This window comes from Gymnoscopelus microlampas, assembly GCF_963454915.1.
Source record: "Gymnoscopelus microlampas genome assembly, chromosome: 19".
Taxonomy (NCBI): domain Eukaryota; kingdom Metazoa; phylum Chordata; class Actinopteri; order Myctophiformes; family Myctophidae; genus Gymnoscopelus; species Gymnoscopelus microlampas.
Window position 1 is genome coordinate 31,111,477 of NC_139956.1, and position 26,004 is coordinate 31,137,480.

The following is a 26,004-nucleotide window of genomic DNA, read 5'->3' on the forward strand; positions in this document are numbered from 1 at the left end:
GTGCAAATATTAGGATTTTTTTTTTTTTTTTGCAGACATTTGTAACTCAAATCTTTGCTTCTGGGGGTTCCTGGAACTAAATATTTTACAGATATTCGCTTTAAAAAAATATATAATCCAAGATTTTGCCACGAAATGTTCACGATTTTTCAAAAATAGCAGATCTAAAAGCTCACAGCGCGGGGCACTCGTTGCCACGCCATGAGCTTGTAGATCTGCTATTTTTGAATAGCCAAAGAAATCTAAAAATGACACACAAATGCGTTCCCGGTCTTAACGGGTTAAAAGACTATTTTTTTCTCTCTCTCTCTCTCTCTCACTCGTAACGTTGTTTTCATTTTATTCAATCTCGACAGAAGGTGAGGCGCGGAGGGTATATGAAGGATTTTCATTTGAATACGCTGAGGAGGAGGAGAGAGGAGGAGGAGTGGTTGGGAGAACGGTTGAGGAGAAATCCCTCTCAGAGCTCGTTGAAACATCGCAACGTCGAGTGCTGCGGGTTCAGACCAGGGACGTTGCTGGGTACAGGGAGAAATGTCAAGTTAACCCGTTCAATCCCGGGAACGTCATTTTAGATTTTAGCTATAACAATTATTTTATACTTTGGCTATTTAAAAAATAGCAGATCTACAAGCTCATAGCGCGGCACCGAGTGCCGCGCTATGAGCTTGTAGATCTGCTATTTTCTTTAAATCTTGAAAACCCCTGTTGGGTGGAAAGAAGCGGCTTGCTATAGCTCTCATGCATTGAAGGAGGCATGAGCTCGGCTCTAGGCTCTCCCTCGTCTGGCAGAGGGAGTGTAGCACCCAGGATTACATAGGCAATTGGCACTGGGTGAAAAAAAATGGGTTACAAAATCATGGGATAATAAAAAAAAAAAGAAATCTTAAAAATGTGTGCAAATCTATGAATATATATATTTTTAAAAGGGAACATTTTTGACTCAAATCTTTGCTTCTGGGGGTCCCTGGAACAAAATATTTTCAGATGGGGGGGTCCGCGGCCAAATACATATCATTTTGGTGGTCCTTGACATGAAAAAGTTTGAGAACCACTGATGTAGCAACATACGTTTTTTTTTTTCTTTTTTTTCAGAAAACTGTTAGGATTCAGAAGACATTTGTAGACGCGTTCCCGGATTGAATGGGTTAAAAGGAGGACGATTTGAATAAAGGTGCAGTACACCGGTGCAACGTTATTTACATGAGAACTACGGTACAGTACGGGGGCGTTCAAACCCCACTGAAGTGGACGTTTCGGTTCAACAGAGTCACCCCAGTCTTTTTGAGCTTCAAATATTCAAAAACAGGCTGAAAAATATACGTTACACAATGTTGGAATGTTCCAACTCTAACGGCTGCTAATACTTTTGTACTGCCTAAATAGTATTATTATTCATACAGTTTCTATTTCATATGCCAGAATGAAGTCTTGAACTGTGGAAATAGGAGTTTCATTATGAAAGCACATATTTGGGTAATAATGAAGGCCCTGCCTTGCTCTGTGAGAGGACTAACCCCTATGCCACACACCTCCCACGATGGCAAACTCAATTATCGCTCTACTATACTGGCAGTTAAATGCACGCGGTGTGCCAACAAACACGCACAAGCCCACAGTACACACACTGCACAAACCCAGCAGACCGGGTAGGGGCCTGTGCTATCCGGGCCAGTTCTCTCTCTCTCTCTCTCTCTCTCTATCTCTCTCTCTCTCTCTGCTGTGGCGAGCAGAGCTGCACTACCGAGGTCACGCGTGTTGACACTGGTGCATCTAGATACGCCCACAAGCTGTACATTTACTCAAGTACTGTACTTTTCATTTTTTTCATATTTCCATTTTTCGATACTTTTATACACTCCACTACATCTCAGAGACAAACACACTGGCAAAAGTAGTTAACTCTTTGCCTGCCACTAACGAGGGAACTCGTCAGATTCTGCACCTCTTTGAGAAAAAAAATCGGGTCTAATTCGGGTCTAATTCGGTCTAATTCGGATCTAATTCGGTTCTATTTGACCAATATAAATCAACTTTTTTCTTTTTTTTGCTGTAAAAATATTTGTATCAGCGCAGGCGGGGCCCCCCCCCTGCTGGTGGCCCCCCCGCACCGCATCGCTTGCTACCCCTCCGTTACGGCACTGAGTATAGAGTCACACTATTACCCTGGCAGTTAAAGAGTTAATATAGCATCTCAATCATTGTAACCACCGTGTCCATTTATATGTTGGCATATCTGCAAGCTTGTACATCTGATATTTGTGGGGGTCCGTGGCACAAACCATTTTCAGATGGGGGTCTGCAGTCAAATACAATGCACTGCAATACACATACAATTTAGGGGCCCTTGTCCAAAAAAAAGATTGAGAACTACTGCTTTAAGTACAACATCGGAGTACATCTTTTTTCCATCACTGCTCATAAAGCGGATGCCCCACTCCATCCCCCCCCCCATATCCACAGCGTTATCACCAAGCAGAGTGGTGATCTGTGTGGGGTGAAATTAACGTCTTATGAGAGCGGCCATGGCTGCAGATGGCTCCTGCCGGGCCCGCGAGCATGCGGCACTGTAATCTCCCAAAAACATCTGGATGGGGCCAAGCAGGCGGAGGACAACCCGCCGTCCAAAGGCTCTCGAGCAATTTTAGAGACGAAGAAAAAGAGGCCATTCAGCTCTGTCCTATAGCCTCCTGTGTCTCTTGTCTCTCCCCTCCCCCGTCGACTGTGGCGGAAGAGGTACTCACATGTTTAACTTAACCACTAAAACCCCAGCATCGGTATTGTGGGGACAGCTTTCGCTGAAAAAAATGTTCCGTTATTTTTCTGTTATTTTCCCCACAATAACAGAAAACAGAAAAGATACTAGTATTGAGCCCTGAGGGACTTCGGTTACCCATACGGGGTTTAAGTGGTTAAGTATAAGTACAAATACCACAATATGGAAATACTCTGTTATGTTAAGTAAAAGTTCTGTATTCACATTTCACTATCATTAAGTATTGGCATCAAATCGTACCTAAAGTACCAACCGCCCCAAGTTCTCCCACACAACCGTCCTTCTCCGTTCTCTACACTGGCTCCCCGTAGCGGCTCGCATCCAGTTTAAAACCCTGGTGCTAGCCTATAGACGAATCCACAGACGCGCCGCCTGTAGGCGGCCATTGCTGCGGTGTCGCGGTGCGGAGTGTTGACACCGCAGCGTGTCTGTGAATTTGTCTATAGGGCAGTGAAAGGAACAGCTCCTTCTTACCTCCAGGTTATGGTCAAGGCTTACAACCCTGCCCTACCACTTCGGTCTGCCGCCTCGGGGCAACTTATTGCCTCGTCGCTCAAGGGTTCCTCTGGCCGATCTACACGATCACAGCGTTTTTCTGTTTTGGCCCCACAGTGGTGGAATGAACTCCCCACTGATGTCATGACAGCAGAGTCACTGCCCATCTTTTTCGCCGCAGGCTGAAAACCCACATCTTCAGGAAACACTACCCTTCCTCTTAGTCTTGCCTACTTGTTGTCAATTAGTTGTACGAGCTCTTGTCTTTTTGGATCGTGTTTATTCGATACACTTATTTGTTTTAGCTCATTTGATTTTCCTATTTGTCTCATCTGTTTAAGAAAGTAGGTACAGATGTGCCACTTCAAAACTTCACACGTTACTGTTCTTTCCCTGATAGTGCCCTGAAAATGCATTTTTTTCCTCCCTTTTCTGCCCTTAAAATGCACTGTTTTGCCCCTGAAAAGAAGTTGTCACTACACACCCCAGTTTTTCCCTTCAACAGACAGCCATATACATGAGAACAAAAGAATGTGTGTTGAACAAGGTGTCAGATTCATTATGAGGCGAAAGGTGATTTGACCAGTTGCTCAAATTAATTAGCATCATAAAAGCAGTGATCATCAAAATAATTCAGCATTTTAAATGCCCTTCGTTGTCCCTCTTATTGCCCTGGGAATCCCCTGAAAATTTACTGTCTTGGCGATGGCAGGACATGTGAAGTTTTGAAGTGGCACATCTGTAGCTGATATATTGCACTTCTACCTTAGCGCTAGGTATACTCTTAGTTGTTTGTTTTAGAAGAGAATGCACTTAAGACTTCTGGTGATTTGTAGTTTTGTTCCTACCTATGTTGAATGCACTTGAATGTAAGTCGCTTTGGATAAAAGCGTCTGCTAAATGGCTGTAATATAATGTACCAAAAGTAAAAGTACTCATTATGCAGACAATCCCATTTCAGGTTTCAAAATGCATACAAATATTTTGAAAATAGCAAAAAAATATCCTCAAATTTGTAATACAATACTTGTGTACATGTACTTAGTTACTTTCCACCACTGCCCGTCGCTCGTGTGCTCTGAAATGCAAAGGGGGGCAGGGGGTCTGCTGTGCGTTTGCGTTTGTTTGCAGCCGATTCTATCCCAAGTGCTCGTGAATTTAAAAAAAGCTAGCCGGGGCCAATCTCGCGCCAATCGATTCGCTTTGTTTGAACACGGCAAATCTCCCATGCGCTCAATGAAAAATGCACGGTTAAGCTTTATTGATCAGCGCAAATGGACAAATAGGCTTGTTATGCTACGGGCGTTATATAAATAAATGCCCTATCGCTTTCAATTGCTGTTGAAATCTACCATTTCTTTGTTGTGGTTTTTTGGGCGAAGACCAAAACAGTACTCATAGCAGAGATAGATCCAGGTGGCCGGTCGTTTCAGGTGATGCTATAGGAGCCGAATGTTATACAAGAACAAGGTTTTCAAAAATAACTAGAACAGCAGCAGCTGGGGTTTTAACGTGTAGCCACATGCACAAACATTATTCCCAGAACAATCCAAAAACAAACAGTCAAAACTAGGTTAATACCACTATGACATTGGTACGTTTAATATTTGCTTTATTCTCTGTGTTTTCCCTGCATGGCTTGCCTTTATACACACATGTAGGATTTGATTTAGATTTCCCTGCTCATCAATAAGAACAAAATCCATAATCTGGTTTAAGATAATCCAATGGAGATCTCCTGCAAATACAGGACCCACTCAATCTGTAATCCCAAATCCCCAATGTACTGTACGTAAGAAGAAGTCACTCCCACTAAAAGTCAGATCGACATTGGTTGCCTACTTGCCTTACACAAAGTGCAATTGTAGGAGAGTCCTCGTTGACACAGCAGTCCTCGTTGACACAGCGATGTTGATTGGATGCCCCTTCGTTAATGCCGACCTAATGAGTGATTAGGTTCAGCTTGTGTGCGTCACTGAGTCAGTTTTACTTTGCTTGACGTGAGGAGCAGAGTGCTATTTCTTTCTGACTGTCCGTGTTCATGACAGTATATTTAAAGGTAGGGTAAGTGATATGTTTTGGTTAAAACAAAAAATATTTTGTTAAAAGGTTAAAGCACTACATTCTGATAGTAATCATTGCTATAGAGTGTTTGTTCAGTAACAGGAGTCTCCCTGTCTCTCCAGCTCTTTAATAAACAGAAAATACATTTTTCGGTAGGTGTAAAAACCTCAGCCAACCAGTACCCATTTTTAAGCTTCTTTTTTATAGTGTTCCAGTTCCAATTTTGCCTGCTCATTTCTTAGTGTTATCACTTGTTTAATTTCACTTGTTTAATCTATATCCTGATTGAGTTCTCTATCCTGATTGGATAATTGGAAATGAAATTGAAACTGAAACGAAAATGCATTTTCTGTTTAATAAAGAGCTGGAGAGACAAGGAGACTCCTTTTACTGAACAAACACTCTATAGCAATGAGTACTATCAGAATATAGAGCTATGTAACACTTATTTTAACCAAAGAAAATCACTTACCCTACCTTTAAGTGTCCTAGTGTTTATCGTAGAATACCGTCCTGTTGTACATTGTGTATGTTTTGAATATGCTACCGTGATTGTACTTTTGGTGAATTGTTTGTCTGACGGCTGTGCTGTATCTACTGTAGATTGATTTGAACAGTGTCATGTTTTATGTAATATTAATGTGGTTGCTGTTCTGTACTATGTTGATTCTAAGAGATTTGTATTTTGTGTTTTGTAGACCGCACATATACAGTACCCAAGTAAAGACACTGAACGAAGCTCCTCTCCTGTGAATCTTTTATCAGAGTCACTTCATCTACTGTATAGTGTACCAGTTCTACTGCAGCAACTGTAGAGGCCCTAGTCCTCCGTTTCAGCTATGTCATCATCACTGTATAGTCTCAGAAGCCATGCAAGCTGACTGAGAGCGAGAGAGAGGATTTGTTTATTGTGCGTGTTATGGAAAATAACAGCCTGGCTCACAGTCAGGGTTAAGGGTTCAAAAGCCCCATCGGGTGGAGGAAAATTAAGGGACGCAGACACGAGAACTGGGGGGGTGGAAAAGGTTGCAGGTGCATGTGCTTTGCTGTGTTGCCGCCTCCAAAATGTGGACTGTCACGTCTTTATTCGCCCGCTTCAGGAATGCATGGGGAAATGGGGGTAAAGCTGCAGTGCTTATTTAATGAAACTATACATCAACATGTAGCCCCGGAACGCGCCCGGAACGCTCTCCAGGGAATGTATACGTGCGCCCGTGCCTGGCCCTCGCTGGGTATATACAGTGTATATGCAGATATAGAAGGCAGCTAGTGCGCACGTCTGGTGCTTGGCAGCGAAAACAGGTCAGTGTCCTGAGTGGAACATCAATCGTGGCCCTAGTGGGCTGCCAGCTCGGGGCCAGCGGCCGCCATTCGGCAGGGGCCACCGCCCCTCCCACGGGCTTTCAAGGTCCCCGCGCATCATCAATCTCAACCAACCTCTCAGGCAACACGGTTCGCCGACACTAATTAGACCCAAATACGGTCGCGTCGGGAGAACCACTAAGAATAGAAACGGGAAACAGGAGCACGCAGTCGCTCCCGCTGGTCTGGGCTATATATCTGAGACGATGAGCCATTAACCCATTCGATCCGGGAACGCGTCTCTGTCATTTTTAGGATTTCTTTGGCTGTTCGAAAATAGCAGATCTACAAGCTCATAGCGCTATGAGCTTGTAGATCTGCTATTTTTTTGTAAACATGTAACATTTTGTAAAATATTTTGTTCCACGGACTCTCCCAGAAGCAAATATTTGAGTTACAAATGTTCGCTTTTAAAAATATATATTCAAAGATTTGCACAAATTTTCACGATTTTTCTAAAATAGCAGATCTACAAGCTCATAGCGCGGCACCCAACATAATATGTATTTGGCCGCGGACCCCACAATCTGAAAATATTTAGTTCCAGGGACCCCTGAAGCAAAGATTTGAGTCAAAAATGTCCCCTTTAAAAATATATATACTCAAAGATTTGCACACATTTTCACGATTTTTCTAAAATAGCAGATCTACAAGCTCATAGCGCGGCACTCGGTGCCGTGCTATGAGCTTGTATATCTGCTATTTTTGAATAGCCCCAAAAAAAATATAAAATGACAGATGCGTTCCCGGATTGAATGGGTTAAAAAACAGATCCCCTATCAAGTGTCCTACTAGCGACACAACACGGCGGGAACGCACGCACACAGTAGCTTCGCCTTGTATTAATTAAATCACCATGACTTGGGACAAACGCGAGTTAATTGAGCCGTTACAACTAGCAATTTATGACTAGTGGGACTTGGCACGGTAACAGGAGAAAGTACAGCATAATGAAAAGTACTGTGTTGCACCGGGAGCGTGTTTTTTTTTTTCGGAGCTCGGGTACAATTCTTGAAAAGTGCCGGTGGAACAACAACAAGCGTGCTCACTTATTATACCGGAGTTGCTTTTAGCATTATAGGCAGACACCTGGGACGTTATACCAAGACCTCCACGCAAGGACAACGTTTCCCCCTTCCCAAATCACTGACAGCCCCACAGAGTAAAAGAGTAACTCCAACCTCCAACACCTACCCTTGCCCCAATGCAAGAAATAACAAAACACGCTGTAGTCTACATTGTACCAGTCAGTTTGACAAACGGCATATAGGTGCCAGCTCAAAAGGGAAAGTGAGACCACCGAGCGCTCCAGGGGTTCCAGCCAGGGGGTCCCCATGGTACAAGTCATTACATTTCCATTTGTCTCCGTTTGTACACTCAGAGTTAAATTAACCCATTAAGACCTGGAACGCATCTGTGTCACGTTTTCATTTGAGCTAAAAAGCATTAGCCTATTTTACACTTTGGCTATTAAAAAATAGCAGATATACAAGCTCATAGCGCGGCACCGAGTGCCGCGCTATGAGCTTGTTGATCTGCTATTTTTGAAAAAACGTGAAAATGTGTGCAAATATTTGAATATTATTTTAAAGCGAACATTTTTTAACTCAAATCTTTGCTTCTGGGGTGTCCCTGGAACCGAATATTTTGAGATGAGGGTCCGCGGCCAAATACATATAGTTTTGGGGGTTCTTGACATGACAAAGTTTGAGCACCACTGACATAGAAACGTACGTTTTTCAGAATACTGTTGGGATTTAGAAGACATTGTAGAATCTGCAGATAAAAAAAAAAACGGTATCAAATGAGGCCCATGGCCTAACGCATATCAAACAGGGTGTCCTTGAAATGAAAAAGGTTGAGACTCACTGCTCCCCCCCTTGCCATGGGCCCACCGCTGCTGAGAGGCAATGCTGTTGGACTGGAGAGGGCTCGTTGGTCCTGTTCCCAGGGGCCACCCTGGGGACCACCCTGGGGACTTTGTGCTCTCCCTCAGGTGATGAAACACATGACCACACAGCGCCTAGCGCTCAGCGCTCTGCTCCACACAGGAAAACCCCCAGTGTGCATTTAACCCACTTGAATCCCAGCGTCTATATTCTGGCAGGGGGGGAACATTAGCCAAAAATAGCTGATCTACAAGCTCAAAGCAAATGACGTTGTGACGCGTTGTGAGGTTGTAGGTTCTTTTGGCAAAGATATTTGGTGTAGACAGAAAAAAAAGTGGTCCAAGTACAGAGCCAACTCGGGTCCAAGTATCCCAGTCCATGCGCACGCACGCACGCACTCGCACACAAAGAGTTGCGGTTAGTACTGATCTCCTTGTGGGCTAATTAAAATGTTGTCATTGATCCAGTAACCCAATTCGCTGTGGCATATGGCCGTCAGGACCATAGGGGGTGGGCCTGGGCCTTAGGTTATTGATGTCTCTCTCTCTCTCTCTCTCTCTCTCTACGTCTTGCGGCCCCCAGGAGACACACACACGGGACTCCCTCTGTCGCCCAGGTGGCGCCTAAACGCTAACCTTTAACTTCACAAAAACTATGCCTTAACCTCACAGAAACTATGCCTAAACCTGGCTCGTGGGTTCGAGTCACTCCCCATCTCTCTCTCCCCGTTTCCTGTCAGTCTACTGTATTCTATCAAATAAATTAAAGAAATATCTTTAACAAAAGGGGAAACAAAAGAAACTATGCCTAAACCTCACCTCAAAACCACGTCCACCTGGGCGAAAAACACCAGGAAAAGAGAGAGTCTGTCACACAAACATACACACACACACACACACTCACTCACACACAAGCCTGGCTGCCATCCCACTTCTCCCGTCATAGTGCATCAGAAAGAAGGGGCCGTGTGTGTTGGATGTGGACTATATGCATGGGGAAATGCCACGCGGTCCAACACTGTCACCCTGACATTTTCCCATCAAGGGCATCACCGGTGACATGTCACCAGAAATGCAAGAGCACAATGTGGAACCACAGGCACACAAAACATACTCGGAAAAACACCATGCACACTAAAACCTTCTTGTTTTCTCTGTCGGGCGAAAACCTCATTATGTCCAAAACAAATGCAAAAGTAGCAGATCAACAAGATCAACCTTCGAGCTTGTAGATCGGCTACTTTATGATGCTTTTGTGTGACACTGTGGTATGATCACGCGGGCATTAATTTACGAAAAAACACAAAAAGATGTAAACACATTTGCAGACACAGACACAGACACACACACACACACACACGCGCGCGCGCCCATACACCCAGTAATCACAGGCACCCTGCGATCGTCACATAACATTCAAACAAGGCCGAGAGAATGTCACCATCAAACGCAGAGCCCATTATGCAGAAGTGCAGCGTCGACACCGGGTCAAAATTCAAATTGAGTTCACGCGGGGTCGGGCTGTGCAACAGTGAAACAGCACCCAGACCATACGCCACTCCGTTTCCAATATGCCACAAGTTAAATAACTCATGCTCCGCGTGTCGTGTATATAGGCAGGGTGTGGGGGGTGGCGTGGTGTGGGGGCGTGCGGCATTTGCCGTTGGAACTGAATTATTCAATGATAGGGAGGAAAAACATCAAACTTAACCCATTCAGTCCGGGGGATGCATCTCGTGTCACTTTTTAGATTTCTTTGGCTATTCAAAAATAATGCCGCGCTATGCGCTTGTAGATCTGCTATTTGTTTTTTTTATCGTGAAAATGTGTGCAAATCTTTGAATATATATATTTTTAACATTTGTAACTCAAATCTTTGTTTCTGGAGGTTCCTGGAACAAAATATTTTACAAATGCTCGCTTTAAAAATATATATATTTAAAGATTTGCACACATTTTCACGATTTCCCCCCCCAAAAAAGTAGATTTTCAAGCTCATGAGCTTGTAAATCTGCTATTTTTTTTTGAATAGCCAAAGAAATAAAAAAAATGACACAAGATTCTTTCCCGGTCCAAATGGGTTAAAAGGGTTGTTTTTAGTGATTTCCCTTGCCTGGTTCAGAACTCATGATAGGCAATCCATCACCCTACAGTACATTCTGATAAAAAGAGACACGCATGGACATAATGCATGCATGGACGAATGTGTACGTTATGCGCGTACACTGTATGTTTGCGCTGAAACACAACATCCTGAGTGTTGATTGAACTGAGTGTGGGGGGGAAAATAAGAAACCTTCCATGTCAGTTTGAGTGTAATTAAGGCCTAATTCAGACCGCTGCCATTTTTCTTAGGAGTGTTCTAATGCTTTATTCATGCTCCGTCGTAAATGTGCAGAAATGGCCGATCTGCAAGCTCACAAAGCGATGCATCCGCAAAGCGCCGGGAGCTTGTAGATCGGCGACCCCGTGCGTGACACCATGAACTAAAGCTTAAGGCACTGGTTCTCAACGGCGGGTCTGGGGACCGCCAGGTGGTCCAAATGTACCATTACAGGTCTGCAACTCTGAGGTCCCTATTTTGTGTGTCTTAGCCTAAGTACCAGGTCTCATGACTTAACTTTAGACCTGGAGGCGTGGCCAATGAATGTCGTTTCTCTATTTTGAGTGGCCAAACCCGGTTGGACCCCTGGTGGGCCCCGGACAAGACGTTGAGAAACCAGTGGCTTAAGGAACACTCTGTATTCTACAGTATAGTACCTTTGCATTCTCCCTCCATCCCTTTCCCACCAGTCGCACAGCGATGCTCTATACCTCTCCCCCCGGCGGCAGCACTGTGCAGTGAGTGGTTGGGAGCAGTCTCCCATATCCATTACAAAGTCAAAGAGGGCCCTGAGCCGTGTGTCGGGGGACTTATCAGTGAGCAAACCTGAACCACCGTGCCACCTGTCTGACTGAGTGTCTGTCTGTCTGTCTGACTGACAGACTGACAACCTGACTTATCTGGTGGATCTCTCTCTCTCTCCCCTACCTCTCTCTCTCTCTCTGGTGGGACTGACAAGGCAGCAAGACCTGCAAGACAGGGGCCCGCTGGGCCCGGGAGCTAGTTTAGTGTCTGGCCCCAGGGCTCTGATGAGGCCCCCGAGGGTCCTCCTCCCCCCCACCCACCAAGACTGGCTGTCTTCCTTTCTCCCTCGTTGCAAGATGGTCGAGCCATTCGCTGTAATAGACAGGAGGATGAGGTCTCAAACCGGGCCATGTACTGTATATTACCACTCCGGAAATGGCCTTGCTCACTTGTGAATTGATCTGGGTGTAAATGTATGCCAGGTTGTCTAGTGTTTTCCAGCTTGGCAGCACTTTTCATCAAATGCAATTGAATCGCACTACCCGCACTACCCAGCACACATAGAAGCAGAACCCATAATAATAAATAAATAAATACAAATAAATGAATAAACAAAACAAGGTAAAATAATCGAGAGGTAGGAAAAAAAAAGGGTTTCTGTTTTTGGGTTGCAAAATCTGCAGCTTTTCGTCTCATTTGGAAAAACAACAATGTTTTTAAAGGCCCCCTGGAAGTCACGTAAAACCGCAGTCCAAACTGACAATGCCCCCTCCCCAGAGGGAGGGCAAACAGCATGAAAACAAGCAGCCGGCGCTGACATCCAACACGGAGGCCAGCAGCGTAAAGGAAAGCCTGTCAGAGGGCCCCGAGGAACAAGTTGTAGGTCTTACCTTCTACAGCATACTCTTCAGCTTCAGGGCGAGAGACCACAGGCGGCACATGGGAGGGGGAGGGAGGGAGAGAGAGAGAGAGAGAGAGAGAGAGAGAGAGAGAGAGAGAGAGAATCATTAAACAATGGTTTTGTTTACAGTACGGAATACAAGCCTTGTCTAACACATGTGCTTCAATGATTTGGTATGCTATCTCAAACCAATGGTGTAAAGTAACTAAGTACATTTACTCAAGTACTGTACTTAAGTAAAACGTTTCGGTATTTCAACTTTACTGGAGTATTTCCCATTGTCAGTACTTTTTCTTCTACTCCAGAGGGAAATATTGTACCTACTCCACTACAGTTATTTGAAAACTTTAGTTACTAGTTACTTTGCAGATATTAATTATTATATTATAAAACATGTATTAACACCTTTAGCCCTATTTTATACAAAGGCTATTTTCAAACAATTTAGTACTTCTACTGTTGGTACTTTACGCACATTTTGATAATACTTTTGTACTTTTACTCAAGTAAAATTCCAGACTTTTACTTGTAACAGAGTACTTCTACAGTGCCCTATTGATACTTTTACCTAAGTAAAACATGTGAGTACTTTTTCCACCACTGTCTAAAACCAAACTAATCTTGAGCTCACTGAAATCTGACAGCAAAACAAAGACTTCTATGATAAGCACCAAACATGCACACCTGACCCGACTGAATTAAGCCTCCATCTGTGGACTTATTCAAAAGGCAGGTATAATGGCCTGGAGAATATTCTTACAAGTGGCAGATCGGCTCTCTTAAAGCAAAGCCCTGTGGAAGATCTCAAGACATTGCACTGTAATCCTCTCTACCCACCAATAGGCAACTGGAGACTTCAGTCAAAGAGATGGCCCGCCTAAGGGGGCGAGACATCACACATACGGAATCCCATATATGTGATTCTGGCTTAATGATATAGCGTGGGGAGAGTGAGTCAAAGACATTGCATTCCAGCAGGGCGCCTCGGTAAAGAGAGCTATACTCCACTGTACCCCAAAGCGGCATGGGGCTATGTGTGCTTATTAATGTCAGAAAAGCCGCCCGCCTCGTCTCCAGAACCCCCCGCCCATCGTCGATGAGAAGGCGCTTGCAACAAAGCGCGGAGAACATGCCTCCAGCTTTTTGCATGCATGGCTCCCCTATGGAGAACTCCAACATTCTGATCCTCTATTGTGGCTCCTGGGGCATCAGCCTTGATGCGGCTGCTTTTTTTTCCTTTCTTTTTCCTCATAACCGAGCTGCGGCGCCGCCGCAATCAACGGTGTTTCTGAAGGTAAACCTACATGCTAAAGTGGTTCATTGTGCGTGAAGCTTTTCATGCACGGTACAAAAAAAAAAGAGAGAAAAGGTGCTATCAGCCGAGCGGTGCTAGAAGGATACACTAGAAACGGCGTCAAAGCCCTTTTGTGTCACAGCGTCACAAGGCGTTATAGGGAAACTGTGGAGGTCAAGCACTCAGTTCGCGCCAACGAGAGAGAGAGAGCAAGAGAGAGAGAGAGATGAAATATATAAATCCAGCTACTGTATATTTCATATACAAGGCCGCCGTGAATGGCCTGTGCGGCTGTGGGAAGGGGTGCCGTTTGCGCTGTCGCTTTTAGTATTAAGATTTCATGATGATTCGGAAAATGTATAAACGTACTGTACCTGCGTATGGTTGCACAGGGAGAGTGGGCGAATCAAGGTCAGCCACAAATCCACTTACACATGGAACACAGCAGATTTTTTACACCTTCAGCTTTAAATTAACACTCCCGTTTCCTTTTTTTTCCTGGGTCTATGTGTAAACACACATACGGTATACTATACACACAAATACACTGTGGATAAAAATAATATGGCGCCACAATTATTTAGACCTCTAATTTTCAAAACAAATGTTGATCTATAATATTCATTGTCTCGTCAGAATGAGAGGCTCTTCATTGTCATTGTACTAGAGCAGTGGTTCTCAACCAGTGGTCCGGGGACCACCGTGGTCCTTGAAGGGGTTCCAGGTGGTCCCCAGCGAAATTATGTGGAGTTGGTAACCAAATGGACCCTTATAGATCTTTAACCCTTGACAGCGTAAAATGAAACCGAATGGACCCTTACGGGTCCATTCGGTTTCATTTTACGCTCTCAAGAGTTAAATTATTGTTAAACATCTGCATTACTTAATTAAATAATTGTTATTTTGATCAACGTTTGCCTGTTGTCTCTCCTATGGTACCAACATCAATACAGCATGGAATTGTGGACAAAATATTATCCAATGACCAACACAATATTCTAAGTCTTGGGTCTGAGAGTCTAAATCCCATCAAATGGTGGTCCGTGGCTCAAATGCCGAATATATAATGGTATGAAAAAGGTTGAAAACCACTGATTTAGACCTCTAATTTTCAAAACAAATGTTGATTTAAAATATTCATTGTCTCATCGGAATCAGAGTCTCTTTATTGTCATTGTACCAGACAACTACAAAAACAGGAATCATGTTCCATCGTTTCATTGTCAGTCGCAACTCCGCCTCTCTCATATCTCACGTCACGGTCCCTCTCACTTTCCTACAGAACTTCCACTGCAGCCTTCTGGCTGCCTTTGTCTCTCCCCGTCTCTCTCTATCTCTCTCTCTCTCTCTCTTTCTCTCTCGCTCTCTCTTTCCCTCTGTCACACCTGACACCGCCTACGTTCAAAGGTAGAGGCTCACGAAGAGAGCCAGGGTATCCAGTCACCCTTCCTCCTACGCAAGTGCGTGGCAATGAACGTCAGTCAGAGTCGTGTTAGCTTTGTTCATTTGAGCGAGAGTTCTCATTTCGAGACACGACTCGCCTTGGCACGTGAACCAGTTTGCCGTTCAGGAAAAGACCAAAGCACTCCAGTGACATAATCCGAATGAACCATTGTAATACGCGCAGTGTTAACTTACCACCATCAACCAACAAAGTTCCGCGAGGACCGTCTTCATTTATCTATCGAGAAGGTTACATGGCCACACCTATTTGTACAATTCATATCTCATGACCTTTTTCACTCTTAGATGCAGGGTAAAGTAACCAAGTACATTTACTCAAGCACTGTACTTAAGTACAATTTCAAGGTACTTTTTACCTTACTTCTACTCCACTACATCTCAGAGGCGAATGTTGTACTTTTTACTGCACTACAATTATTTGACAGCTTTAGTTAATTCTAGTTGCCTTGCAGATTTATATTATTAATGATTAATCAAATTATTAATCAAAAGGGCAACTCCCTTTACACATCCGGTCTCTACACGGTGCCCCCAGAGGCAAATTCAAAGGATTTTTGCCGATGGGTTCCCAGATTGCCTTATGTCTAAACCTGTACACACAGTATGGATGGATATGCTGCAGTGTAAATATGTAGATACTAGGGATGCACCGATATATCGGCCACATATCGGTATCGGACGATATTTGCCACTATCGGTATTTTTTTGCCGGTATCTGCGTTTTTTTATTCTTTTTTTGTTTTGCTGGTTAAAGTTACAGGAGTTAGGAGGCTGTTATGTTGTGTTCCTGCAGATCCTGAACAGTTATTTCGTAAAATGAAGATTTTTTTGTTTCCCTCGCTCAAAAAGGGGAAATAATAACGGCACAAACGAAATAAACAAATATCGGCTATCGGCTAAATTGTTATTTTAAACACCGGTATCGGACAAGAATTTCCATTATCGGCGCGTCCCTAGTAGATACCATGTTTTTCTAAAATGTTTTTTCTTCTTTCTCCCTTTATTTCTCTTTCTGTAAACAACAGAACTCCTTTCAACTATAGAGTTTAAGGGGTTGTGTCACAGCTAGGGGGTGATACACTATTTCGTTCAGATACACTGGCTTGTAGATCTTTCTGAAGTTATCCCCTTTATAGTGTTGATAGCTCCTGCTATAGTCTTTACTCAGCCATTACCTTTTATCCCGCAGCGCATTTTCATTACCTTACTGTAGATCCTACACAGCCTCGGGCATTTCAGCTCCGTAGGGATCCCTAGTCTTTTTCAGTGTAGTGTTCCCGGGATCCACGGGAGACCGTGGCGAACACGTTTTCTTTTTTGCCTTTTCTTTCAGAGCTTAATCCATTGAGACCGGGAACGCATCGGTGTCATTTTGAGATCTCTTTGGCTATTAAAAAAATAGCAGATCTACGAGCTCATAGCGCGACACCGAGTGCCGCACTAGGAGCTTGTAGATCTACAGTCTTTTTTTGAAAAATCGTGAAATTTCTTGCAAATGTTTGAATATATATATATTTTTAAAGCGAACATTTGTAACTCCAATCTTTGCTTCAGGGATTCTACAAATGTCTTCTAAATCCTAATAGTTTTCTGAAAACTATATGTTGCTATATCAGTGGTGCTCAAACCTTTTCATGTCAAGGACCACCCCAAAATGATATGTATTTGACCGCGGACCACCATCTCAAAATATGCGGTTCCAGGGACCCCCCCAAAAGCAAAGATTTGAGTTAGAAATGTTCGCTTTAAAATATATATATTCAATGATTTGCACACATTTTCACGAATTTTCAAAAAAAATAGCCAAAGTATAAAATAATGGTTAAAGTGGTTACACAGATGCCTTCCCGGTTTTAACGGGTTAAAGGCCTTCCTCCAGACATCGAGGTGAGGTACAAGGCCTCTTTCTTACCCGGGGCTTAGAAACCTGCCCCAGAGAGACGTAAGGACTCTTCCTCCACCCCCCCCCCCCCCCCCCCCCCCCCCCCACCCCCCATTCCATTTCTGTCCAATCTGACACTAATGAGAATACCTCAAAACAAAAGCATACTGTAGGCATATAAACCCCCCGGTTCAAATTGGCAGCCGGCCAAATGTGGCAATTTCTCTCCTCTCACAGTAAATTGGGGCGCAAATAACACCGACCTCAAATGCAGAACAAAAGGCGGGAGGAGGAAATATCCAAATTAATCAGGAGCACGTGGCGCCGAGATTAAAGTGAGCAAAAAATTCACATGCAGGCTGTGAAGAAATTGAAAAAAAATTAAACAGTAAAACTCGGACGAGAGCAGTTGAGAAAAGCTGGATTACATTTTTTTTTCTCTCTCTCTCTCTCTCTCTCTCTCTCTCTCTCTCTCTCTCTCTCTCCTGCTTCTGAATCCCTGGGGCCTTTGGAGGCAAATGAGAGACTTTCCAGCCCTAATCCTTGCCAAGCTAACTAAAGGATTTAGCGTGGGGAAGGAAGGCACGCCTGCACAGAAAAATAGCCACCTCTCTCCATCATTGCATTTACCCCCTTTTCCACGCACATAATTGAAAGTAACCAATGGGGTTTAGGTTCAAATCAAAGCTAGGCTAACACGAGTGGTTTTCAAAGTGGGGGCCGCCAGAATGGCTAATTGGAAAGGACAGAAAAAAATAAAAGAAAAAAGAATATAAGGAATTAATGAAAAATGTATTAATTTAATTGGCAAAATGTGTCTATTGTTGCTGTATGGTGGCATAAATTAATAGATTTTACAAAGTATATATATTGTGTATTTGTTGGTTATCTCATTGAAGCAAGGTTTCACATCGTCACCTTATTAAACTAATGGCCTAAGTCATTTTTTCAAGGTTTTCAGGAAAAATAAAAAACTGATCCAGAACAAAACCATATGATATTTCTTAATCATTTCACCCAAAATGTTTATAACAAATTATGACTATTTAAATAGAATTAACACTGTCTGTCAGTTATGTAACATAAGAGATTGAAATAGGTTTAGGATTAAATCTGACTTAGGCCAAAATAAAAAGCAAAACAAATTACAAAATGGCCTAAATCAGTAAATAATTTGGCTTAAGTCACAAAAACATGTGACTTAGGCCAAACAAAAGGCCTATTTTGTCGTAAGTCACACTAGGGAGTTAGGCCATTATACTAAAAGGGGAGGGAACAGCATGATCCTTTTCAATTAGGAGTTGGGCCATTTTACCAGAGGTGGCCAGTGTCATGAGGACCTGACTTAGGCAAAAATATAATTTCCTCAAAAAATGACTTAGGCCATTAGTTTAATAAGGTGACGACATGAATGTGCTAATTCCAACTCAGCTACAGCTGTCAATTTAACAGCTGAGCTGTTTCCCCCATGCTACTCTCACTGTGTCAGCTATTTGTATGTCTGTACCTCGCTCTTATCTTTATTACATACCTTATATGACAATTTAGAATAGCATCTCTGGTACAATGTGGACTATAAGAACTGTGTTAGATGGGTGTTCAAGAGGCTTGTGCCCCGAGGGGCTGTTGGTCAGGCCAGGAGGCCTGGCTATATTGATCTGTGTATGCTGTCTCTCTGCTGAAATCTTCCTTATAAATGATGACAACTTCACCCGACTGGAATATTATTATTTTCCATAATAGCTGATTTCGTTTCTTTGTTCTTTTTTTATAGGGACACGGCATGGAAAAGTGTGGGAACCCCTGACCTAGATCATTTGGCCTTCGGAGAGTCAACATGTATTTGATAATAATGCTTAAAACAGATGAAAAGGACAGAAAAGGACAGATTAAAAGAGATTAGACAAGTGTTTCCTCTAGGTTGCTAGCATGCCTCCACTAACCAGTATGACTACTGGGTGAGCCCTGTAAAGGAGATCCTATGTACAGCCCACCACAACTGAGAGAGCGGAACCTCATAGAAATCCAGCTCGATACTCTAATGTCCTATGGTTGTGCATAGTCTATCATCAGAGTCAATAATTGAAGTGCAGTCGGCATGCTTGACTTTCTTCTGATGTCATGATTCAGTGACTGTTAATTCACCTGAAAGCCACACTGCAATATCTCTCAATGCCCCTGCAGAATGACGTTCCTCAACACAATTTTCTGCTCTTCAGAATCAGAATCAGAATCAGAATCTCTACATCATATTCATATGAATATATATTTTCATATGAATATATATTTTTTTCCATTGCACATCTGATAAAACCCATTTATTGTGTCATTCTTAAGGCAAGTAAGTGGCTGTTAGGTTGACTGATACAGTGTGTGAGCATGTCACCATTTTTTCCCCAAAGTAGCACTAAAACACTTACAGCCACTAAAATAATTGCTGCCATGTTCATCTTGTCAAGATGCTTCAACTACCTCTACCGGAGTGATACTTAACTTTAACAACAAAGTGCTTATGTTTCTAGTGAAGCGTGGCTACCCTGGAATCACCATAATTGATATCAAACACTTGCCGGTGACCTTTACGCGCCTGCAACCAAACATCCAAACTAAAGCGGCGTAACAACACTTGTAGCTTTGTCAACGCGTAATAACATGTTTACTGTGCTCTACTTTGCTCTCGACTGTGGAGAAGGTCTCGGAGAAAAGCCCCGAATGTCAGTTGTGATTACACGTGATGCACGTAGGTAGAAACCCTGTTCCGTGAGAGAAATTATCTGTTATGTGTGTTGGCACGACAACAAAAACACAACAAAAGAAAAAACTGCAGGGCTCACTATTGGAGCTCAGGTGAACACACACACACACACACACACACACACACACACACACACACACACATGCACGCACGCACGCACACACGCGCACACACACACGCACACACACGCTAATTGTGAGACACAATGGTTTATATTGTGAAATACTGTACAATAAATAATTGTATTAAATAAGTGTGTGAAATATGTTGTCGTAAAAGCTCCATCATTGCAGTTTCAAGAAAGGTGGAAGGATATAGATAGACAAACATAGAAACAACAAGATAGGTCAGATATCATATCAATATGGGCAGTGTGAAATATATGCATAACGTGCATGATAGATACATACACTTGAAATGCAAAGTATTATTTCACACAGCCCCCGCCTTGTGGGCCAATGCTAAGCCGCAGTGGAGACATTTTCAGGCTACATACATTGTTTTGTTTGACCAGAGTGTCAGACAATGAATTGAGATTGCAAAAGACGGACAGAAAAAAAGGGCTTCTATTTTCCCGGGCGGTTTGACATCAGTTTGGCAGAAGCACAGGAAAATGCCAACACAAGAGAAAGGTGAGAGAGGGGCAGACAGATATATATATATATATATATAATATAAAATCAGGTAGCCGTAGCGCACATCCAGGGTGGAGGTGCTGGTAGGCAAGATAATGTACATAAGACAGAAAACCTCCTACTGCTTCTCTCAGTAAGGGACCACACACTCCAATGGCGATGGACAGGACTCAATTAATGCTTCATTTTTAATTATTATTTTTTTCACGACACGTTTCGCCGTGTTGGCTTCGCCAGGTGCTATATGATGCTACATAGCACCTGACGAAGCCAACGCGGTGAAACACATCGTGCAGAAAATACAATAAAAAGTGAGTCCTGTCCACCGTCATTGGAGTGTGCGGTCCCCTCCTGAGAGAAGCAGTGGGAGGTTTTCTGTCTTTTACTGTATATATACTGTATGCCCGTTGCTGTCGGGCAGAAACCTCCTATCTCCGTATTCTAACGTAAATTAACGGCTGGTTTCACCTGGGTGGCATGCGCGTGTGTCCAAAAGTAAATGTGTCCAACCACACAGATTGTAATAAGTTCAAAAATATATCTTGTGGCCCGGACCGCTGACCGCTGGCCACCGCAGGTTCGAGTCTCTCCCCCTGTTTCCTGTCCATCTCTACTACAAACTATAATTAAAAGGCAGAAAAAGACCCAGAAAGATCTTGAAAAAATATCTCTTGAGTGCCACAAACACATCTAGCCATGCCGCCGTGTCAGCATTCAAGTTATTCGAAACACTTACTAATGTAGATAATGAGAACAGAGCCTTGTCTTGGTGATTCAGTGTTTAACTGTCCGTTTGTGGTACGGTTCTGAGCCTGACTTGTCATTAAATATGACATTTAGCCTAGGTTCGCCTTCAGCAGCATTCTGACGATGTTATAGTTGTAGCCGCCAATTAAAACTTTTTAAGAACTGTAATACATGTTGTTTTCCTTCTTCGTCCTAGATGTAGGGCTTATAACAGTGATGAGGACATGCTATTCCCATGTAACTAAGTGTCCATGTCCAAAAGTAACTAAGTACATTTACTCAAGTACTGTACTTAAAAGGAGACATCCGCGCATTTTAAGTGTTATCTTTGATGTGTGGCAAATCACTCACCAACGTAGAAATGCCCATTGAGTTACTCCACAGATCCCCCTGTCGACCCCCACCGTTGGCATAATAGGAGGCGCGTGAATAGCCCAAATTCACCTATTTTAACAAATGCAAAGTCTGTTTTTTTTCTCCAAGCACTCATTGTGGAGTCCCATGATACCGACGGCGCTGAAAGTCCCGACAAGCTTACCGCTAATAACAGAACGAGCTAATGCTTGTTGCTTGTTTCTCTCCAAACCTGGCAACCTGGTGTTGCCAGGCAGAGAGACAATGAAGCCAGCGTTAGCTCGTTCTGGGTGGTCACCCATGCGTAGATTGTGTCTGTCTATGCAACCATCCAGTCTGTCTCATTACTGACTAACAGCATGCTGTTGTATGTTGGCCCGCACGTCTGATTGTTTTGGACGTCTGCGGCTGTTTGTTTATCCTCCAATCTCTCAAGACAGATTTTCAATTTGCATTGAAAATCGTACAGCAAAGATCGCTGTTTAGAGTTGAAAAGGAGCTCTCCTAGGGGGGTAGGCCCTTGAGCAGGAAGCGAGGGAATTAGCATAAAGGAAATCAGGCCACGCCTGATTTCCTGTTATTCAGGTAATGAAATGAGCTTGCCCTAGAGGTAAAATAAAACAAAACAATAATAATAATAAGTGATTGGGTTCCCGGATTGATTCTCCAAGGAGATATACAAGGATCCCACAGTTCATTAGTTCAGAGTTACATTATTTTCTTGTATTCATTCATTGGATTTTATTGTGTGTTGTTCCTTTGTTCGAATGCTATGCGGGTCGTCATCAAACGCTGGTATGCGTACAGAATGGACCCGCTGTCAACTGCAGCTCCTTAGCCTTCTGCAATACAGCAATATTATAACAAATACTCTGTTACAAGTAAAAGGCCTGTGTGCAAAATGTTACCTGAGTAAAAGTACAAAAGCATTGGCATGAAAATATACTTAAAGCACCAAAAGTTAAAGTACTAAAATGCTTGAAAATAGCAGATGTACAAGCTCACAACGCGTCGCATCGCGACGCGTTGTGAGCTTGTAGATCGGCTATTTTCAAATAGCCTATGTATAAAATAGGGCTAAAGTGGTTAATGTATGTGTTGTAATATAATCATCTAGTAACTAAAGTTTTCAAATAATAAATCATGTTCTTGTATTCATTCATTGGATTTATTGTGTGTTTGTCGTATCTGGTTATATTTTAACCAGTATGCAAGTAAAAACATATAGAATGTAATCTACAAAAAGCTAAAGTCAGAATAATAGTGTGTTGACTCAGGCCCAGACTGGCGTCTGCTAATCAATCAGGGACACTCTGCTTGGCTGTTAGGCCAGGGGCTTCGGCTCCTGGCTTCTTCTGCTATGATGCTACTTGATGCTGAAATAAATGGTGAATATGGAAACCTGGGAACCTGATGTCTCTTCTCCTCCACTTCTTATTACATCTACCAGCCTGCTAAACCGCAGTTTATGCCTCAATTTACCACATGTTCTTTTGTTCAAATGTTATGCGGGTCAGGCGGAGGTCAAGGTAGGTCTAGTAACACGAGTGGACCCGACCCATATGTCCTGTGTGTCACCCGTCAAACGTTAAAGAAATAACCACGTTAGAGGACAAGGCTCAGTATACAGACCAGGGCTGACATGTCCCCAGGCACAGGGAGAGGGTTTCATATAAGGTCAAGGTGACAGAGAGAGAGCGAGAGCGAGAGCGAGAGCGAGAGAGAGAGCGAGAGCGAGATGGGCGGGCGGGCGGGCAATGGTGGAAGAAGTACTCACATTTTGTACTTAGGTAAAAGTACCAATACCACAATGTAGAAATGCTCTGTTACAAATACAAGTCCGGTATTCAAAAATGTACTTGAGTAAAAAATAAAAAAGTATTCGCATTAAACCTATAACTACTGATTATGCAGAATACCCCATTTCACAATTTTCCAAAAATGTATAACAATGCTTTGAAATTAGCAGATCTACAATAGCCTACTTGGCTATTTTCAAATAGGCAAAGTTTCAATAGGGCTGAAGAGGTTAATGTATGTTTTGTTATAGTAATTCAAATCTCCAAAGTAACTAGTAACTTAAGTTTTCAAATAATTGTAGTGGAGTAAAAATACAATATTGGCCTCTGAGATGTAGTGGAGTAGAAGTAAAAGTATTGCAAATTGGAAATGATCCAGTAAAGTAAAAGTACCTCAAAATTGTACTTAAGTAGCCTACAGTAAGTAGCCTAGTTACTTTCCACCACTGGTGGGTGGGTGGGGGCAGAGACAAGAGCAAAAGTTAAAGGTAGGGTAAGTGATATTTTTTGGTTAAAACAAAAAGTATTTTGTTAAAAGGTTAAAGCACTATATTCTGATAGTAATCATTGCTATAGAGTGTTTGTTCAGTAACAGGAGTCTCCCCGTCTTTCCAGCTCTTTAATAAACAGAAAATACATTTTTCGGTAGGTGTCAAAATCTCAGCCAATCAGGAGAAAGTACCCATTTTTAAGCTTCATTTTTATAGTGTTCCAGTTCCAATTTTGTATGCTCATTTCTTAGTGTCATCACTTCCAATTTCACTTGTTTAATCTGTATCCTGATTGAGTTCTCTATCCTGATTGGATAAAATTGGAAATGAAACTGAAACTGAAACGAAAATGTATTTTGTGTTTATTAAAGAGCTGGAGAGACGAGGAGACTCCTTTTACTGAACAAACACTCTATAGCAATGAGTACTATCAGAATATAAAGCTATTTAACACTTATTTTAACAAAAGAAAATCACTTACCCTACCTTTAAACATAACTTTCACTTTCAAGCTGTATAAGAGGTGATATGGACTGATACAGTATGATGCATACACCCCAAAAAAAAATTCTCACACCAACTCTTTCAATAAATACAACCATAACTTATCCCTTGGGAAACAGACAGCTTCTGGAATGTGCGAACAGCAGTCTAGCAGCATGGATATTTCCGTGCGCTACGGCGATAGTGCCTTCCGGGTGCACTAATTAGGCAAGTGATGATCACGCGCCTAATGAGAAGCGACCGGATTGGGGTGAGATGAGCAAGGGGGTCAACAGGAGGTGAAAGAGGCCTGTTGATCGAACGACGAGAGGCTGTTTTGTAGCCGAGAAACATGTCCTCATGGAGGTTCACCTATACAAAAAGTTGAGTGGTCTGCTCGAGACGAGACGGACGGACGGACGGACGGACGGGGGAGTCACTATGACTCAGACATAACCATAAACAAACCCAATTCAACTACATACTGTAGGCATGCCAGTATGACTCAGACATAACCATAAACAAACGTGCACAGACATTTTGAGGGTCAGGTGCTCAAGTAAATTATACTTTTTTTTGTTTACTCGGTCTGCTCTTTTTTCCCTCTACACCTATACCTCTTTGCCAAAAATAGCCGATCTACAAGCTCACAACGCCTCGCAGCGCGAGGCGTTGTGGGCTTGTAGATCTGCTATTTTTGGCTAAAGTTCTCCTCAGAAAAGGGATGCTAGGTTTCAAGTGGTTATGGTAAAAAGAAAAATCATATCACATAAAGATTTGGCGGACGCCCTGTAGTAACTCTGAGGACCCCCTAGGGGTCCCGGACCCCCTGTTGAAGACCCCTGCTGTAAACTGGAGGAAAAAAAAAAGTTTTTTTTCTTTTTTTCAAAAGGGCACTTCTGGTCAAGAGGGCAAAGGGCAGGTGCTCTAGCACCACCTAGAGTCTATCTGTGCACGTCCCTGTGCTCATACTGTATATGCATGTCGCTATGACTCACACATAACCATAAACAAACCCAATATGCCCATATAGTCTAGGCATGTCACTCTGACTCAGATATAACCATAAACAAATCCACTACACCAATACATCTCTAGTAGAGAAACATTTTCCTAGTTTTAGTCTTTGTCAATGTTTAATACATGAATCATTTAGCCATGCCAGTTTTACGTACTGTTGTCATTAGTTTTCAAAAGTCTTCAAAAGCAGTGAAAATTGCCGATCTACACGCTCGCAAGTCGTGACCTCCAACACTCGGTGGAGAAAAGTACTGCATTCCAGCCTCAAAACCTTGGCTGGTGATTGGACACCCAGGCTGGGGGAAGAGCTGGAGCATAAATGCAGTGTCAGTGTTGGGGAAATGGTGAAAAATCTGCTTATGCCTCATTCAAGTGTCCAAGGGTGTTTATTGTCACATGCGAGGAAGCTCAAAGTACACAAATTTCACTGTGTGCAATGTTGCTACCAGCAGTACGTGCAATGACTGTGCATTTTTTGCATGTGTGTGTGTGTGTGTGTGTGTGTGTGTGTGTGTGTGTGTGTGTGTGTGTGTGTGTGTGTGTGTGTGTGTGTGTGTGTGTGTGTGTGTGTGTGTGTGTGTGTGCGTGTGTGTGTGTGTGTGTGTGTGTACTGCATTAGGACTCTGCAGCTCAGCTGACTTAATGACATTTGATTTTCAACTCGAGTCATTTTTCACTATATTTAACCTTGACGTTTAACTCCATTGGAGGTTATATTAATATCTTTCACGGCTCGCCACAATTAA

The 26,004-nt window shown here is 42.9% G+C and overlaps 1 protein-coding gene across 4 annotated transcripts in view; it reads right to left on the reverse strand.

Annotated features, from left to right (window-relative positions):
- The window catches only part of nrxn2b (neurexin 2b), an 884,672-nt gene that overhangs the window by 790,937 nt on the left and 67,731 nt on the right, over positions 1 to 26,004 (reverse strand). Inside the window, exon 2 of one of the 4 annotated variants that reach the window (XM_084043029.1) lies at positions 12,324 to 12,344. The exons of the other annotated variants lie outside the window; for them this stretch is intronic. Coding sequence (XP_083899155.1) covers positions 12,324 to 12,344 — 21 coding nt within the window. The remainder of the gene's footprint in view (positions 1 to 12,323; positions 12,345 to 26,004) is intronic. 4 annotated transcript variants of the gene reach the window in all.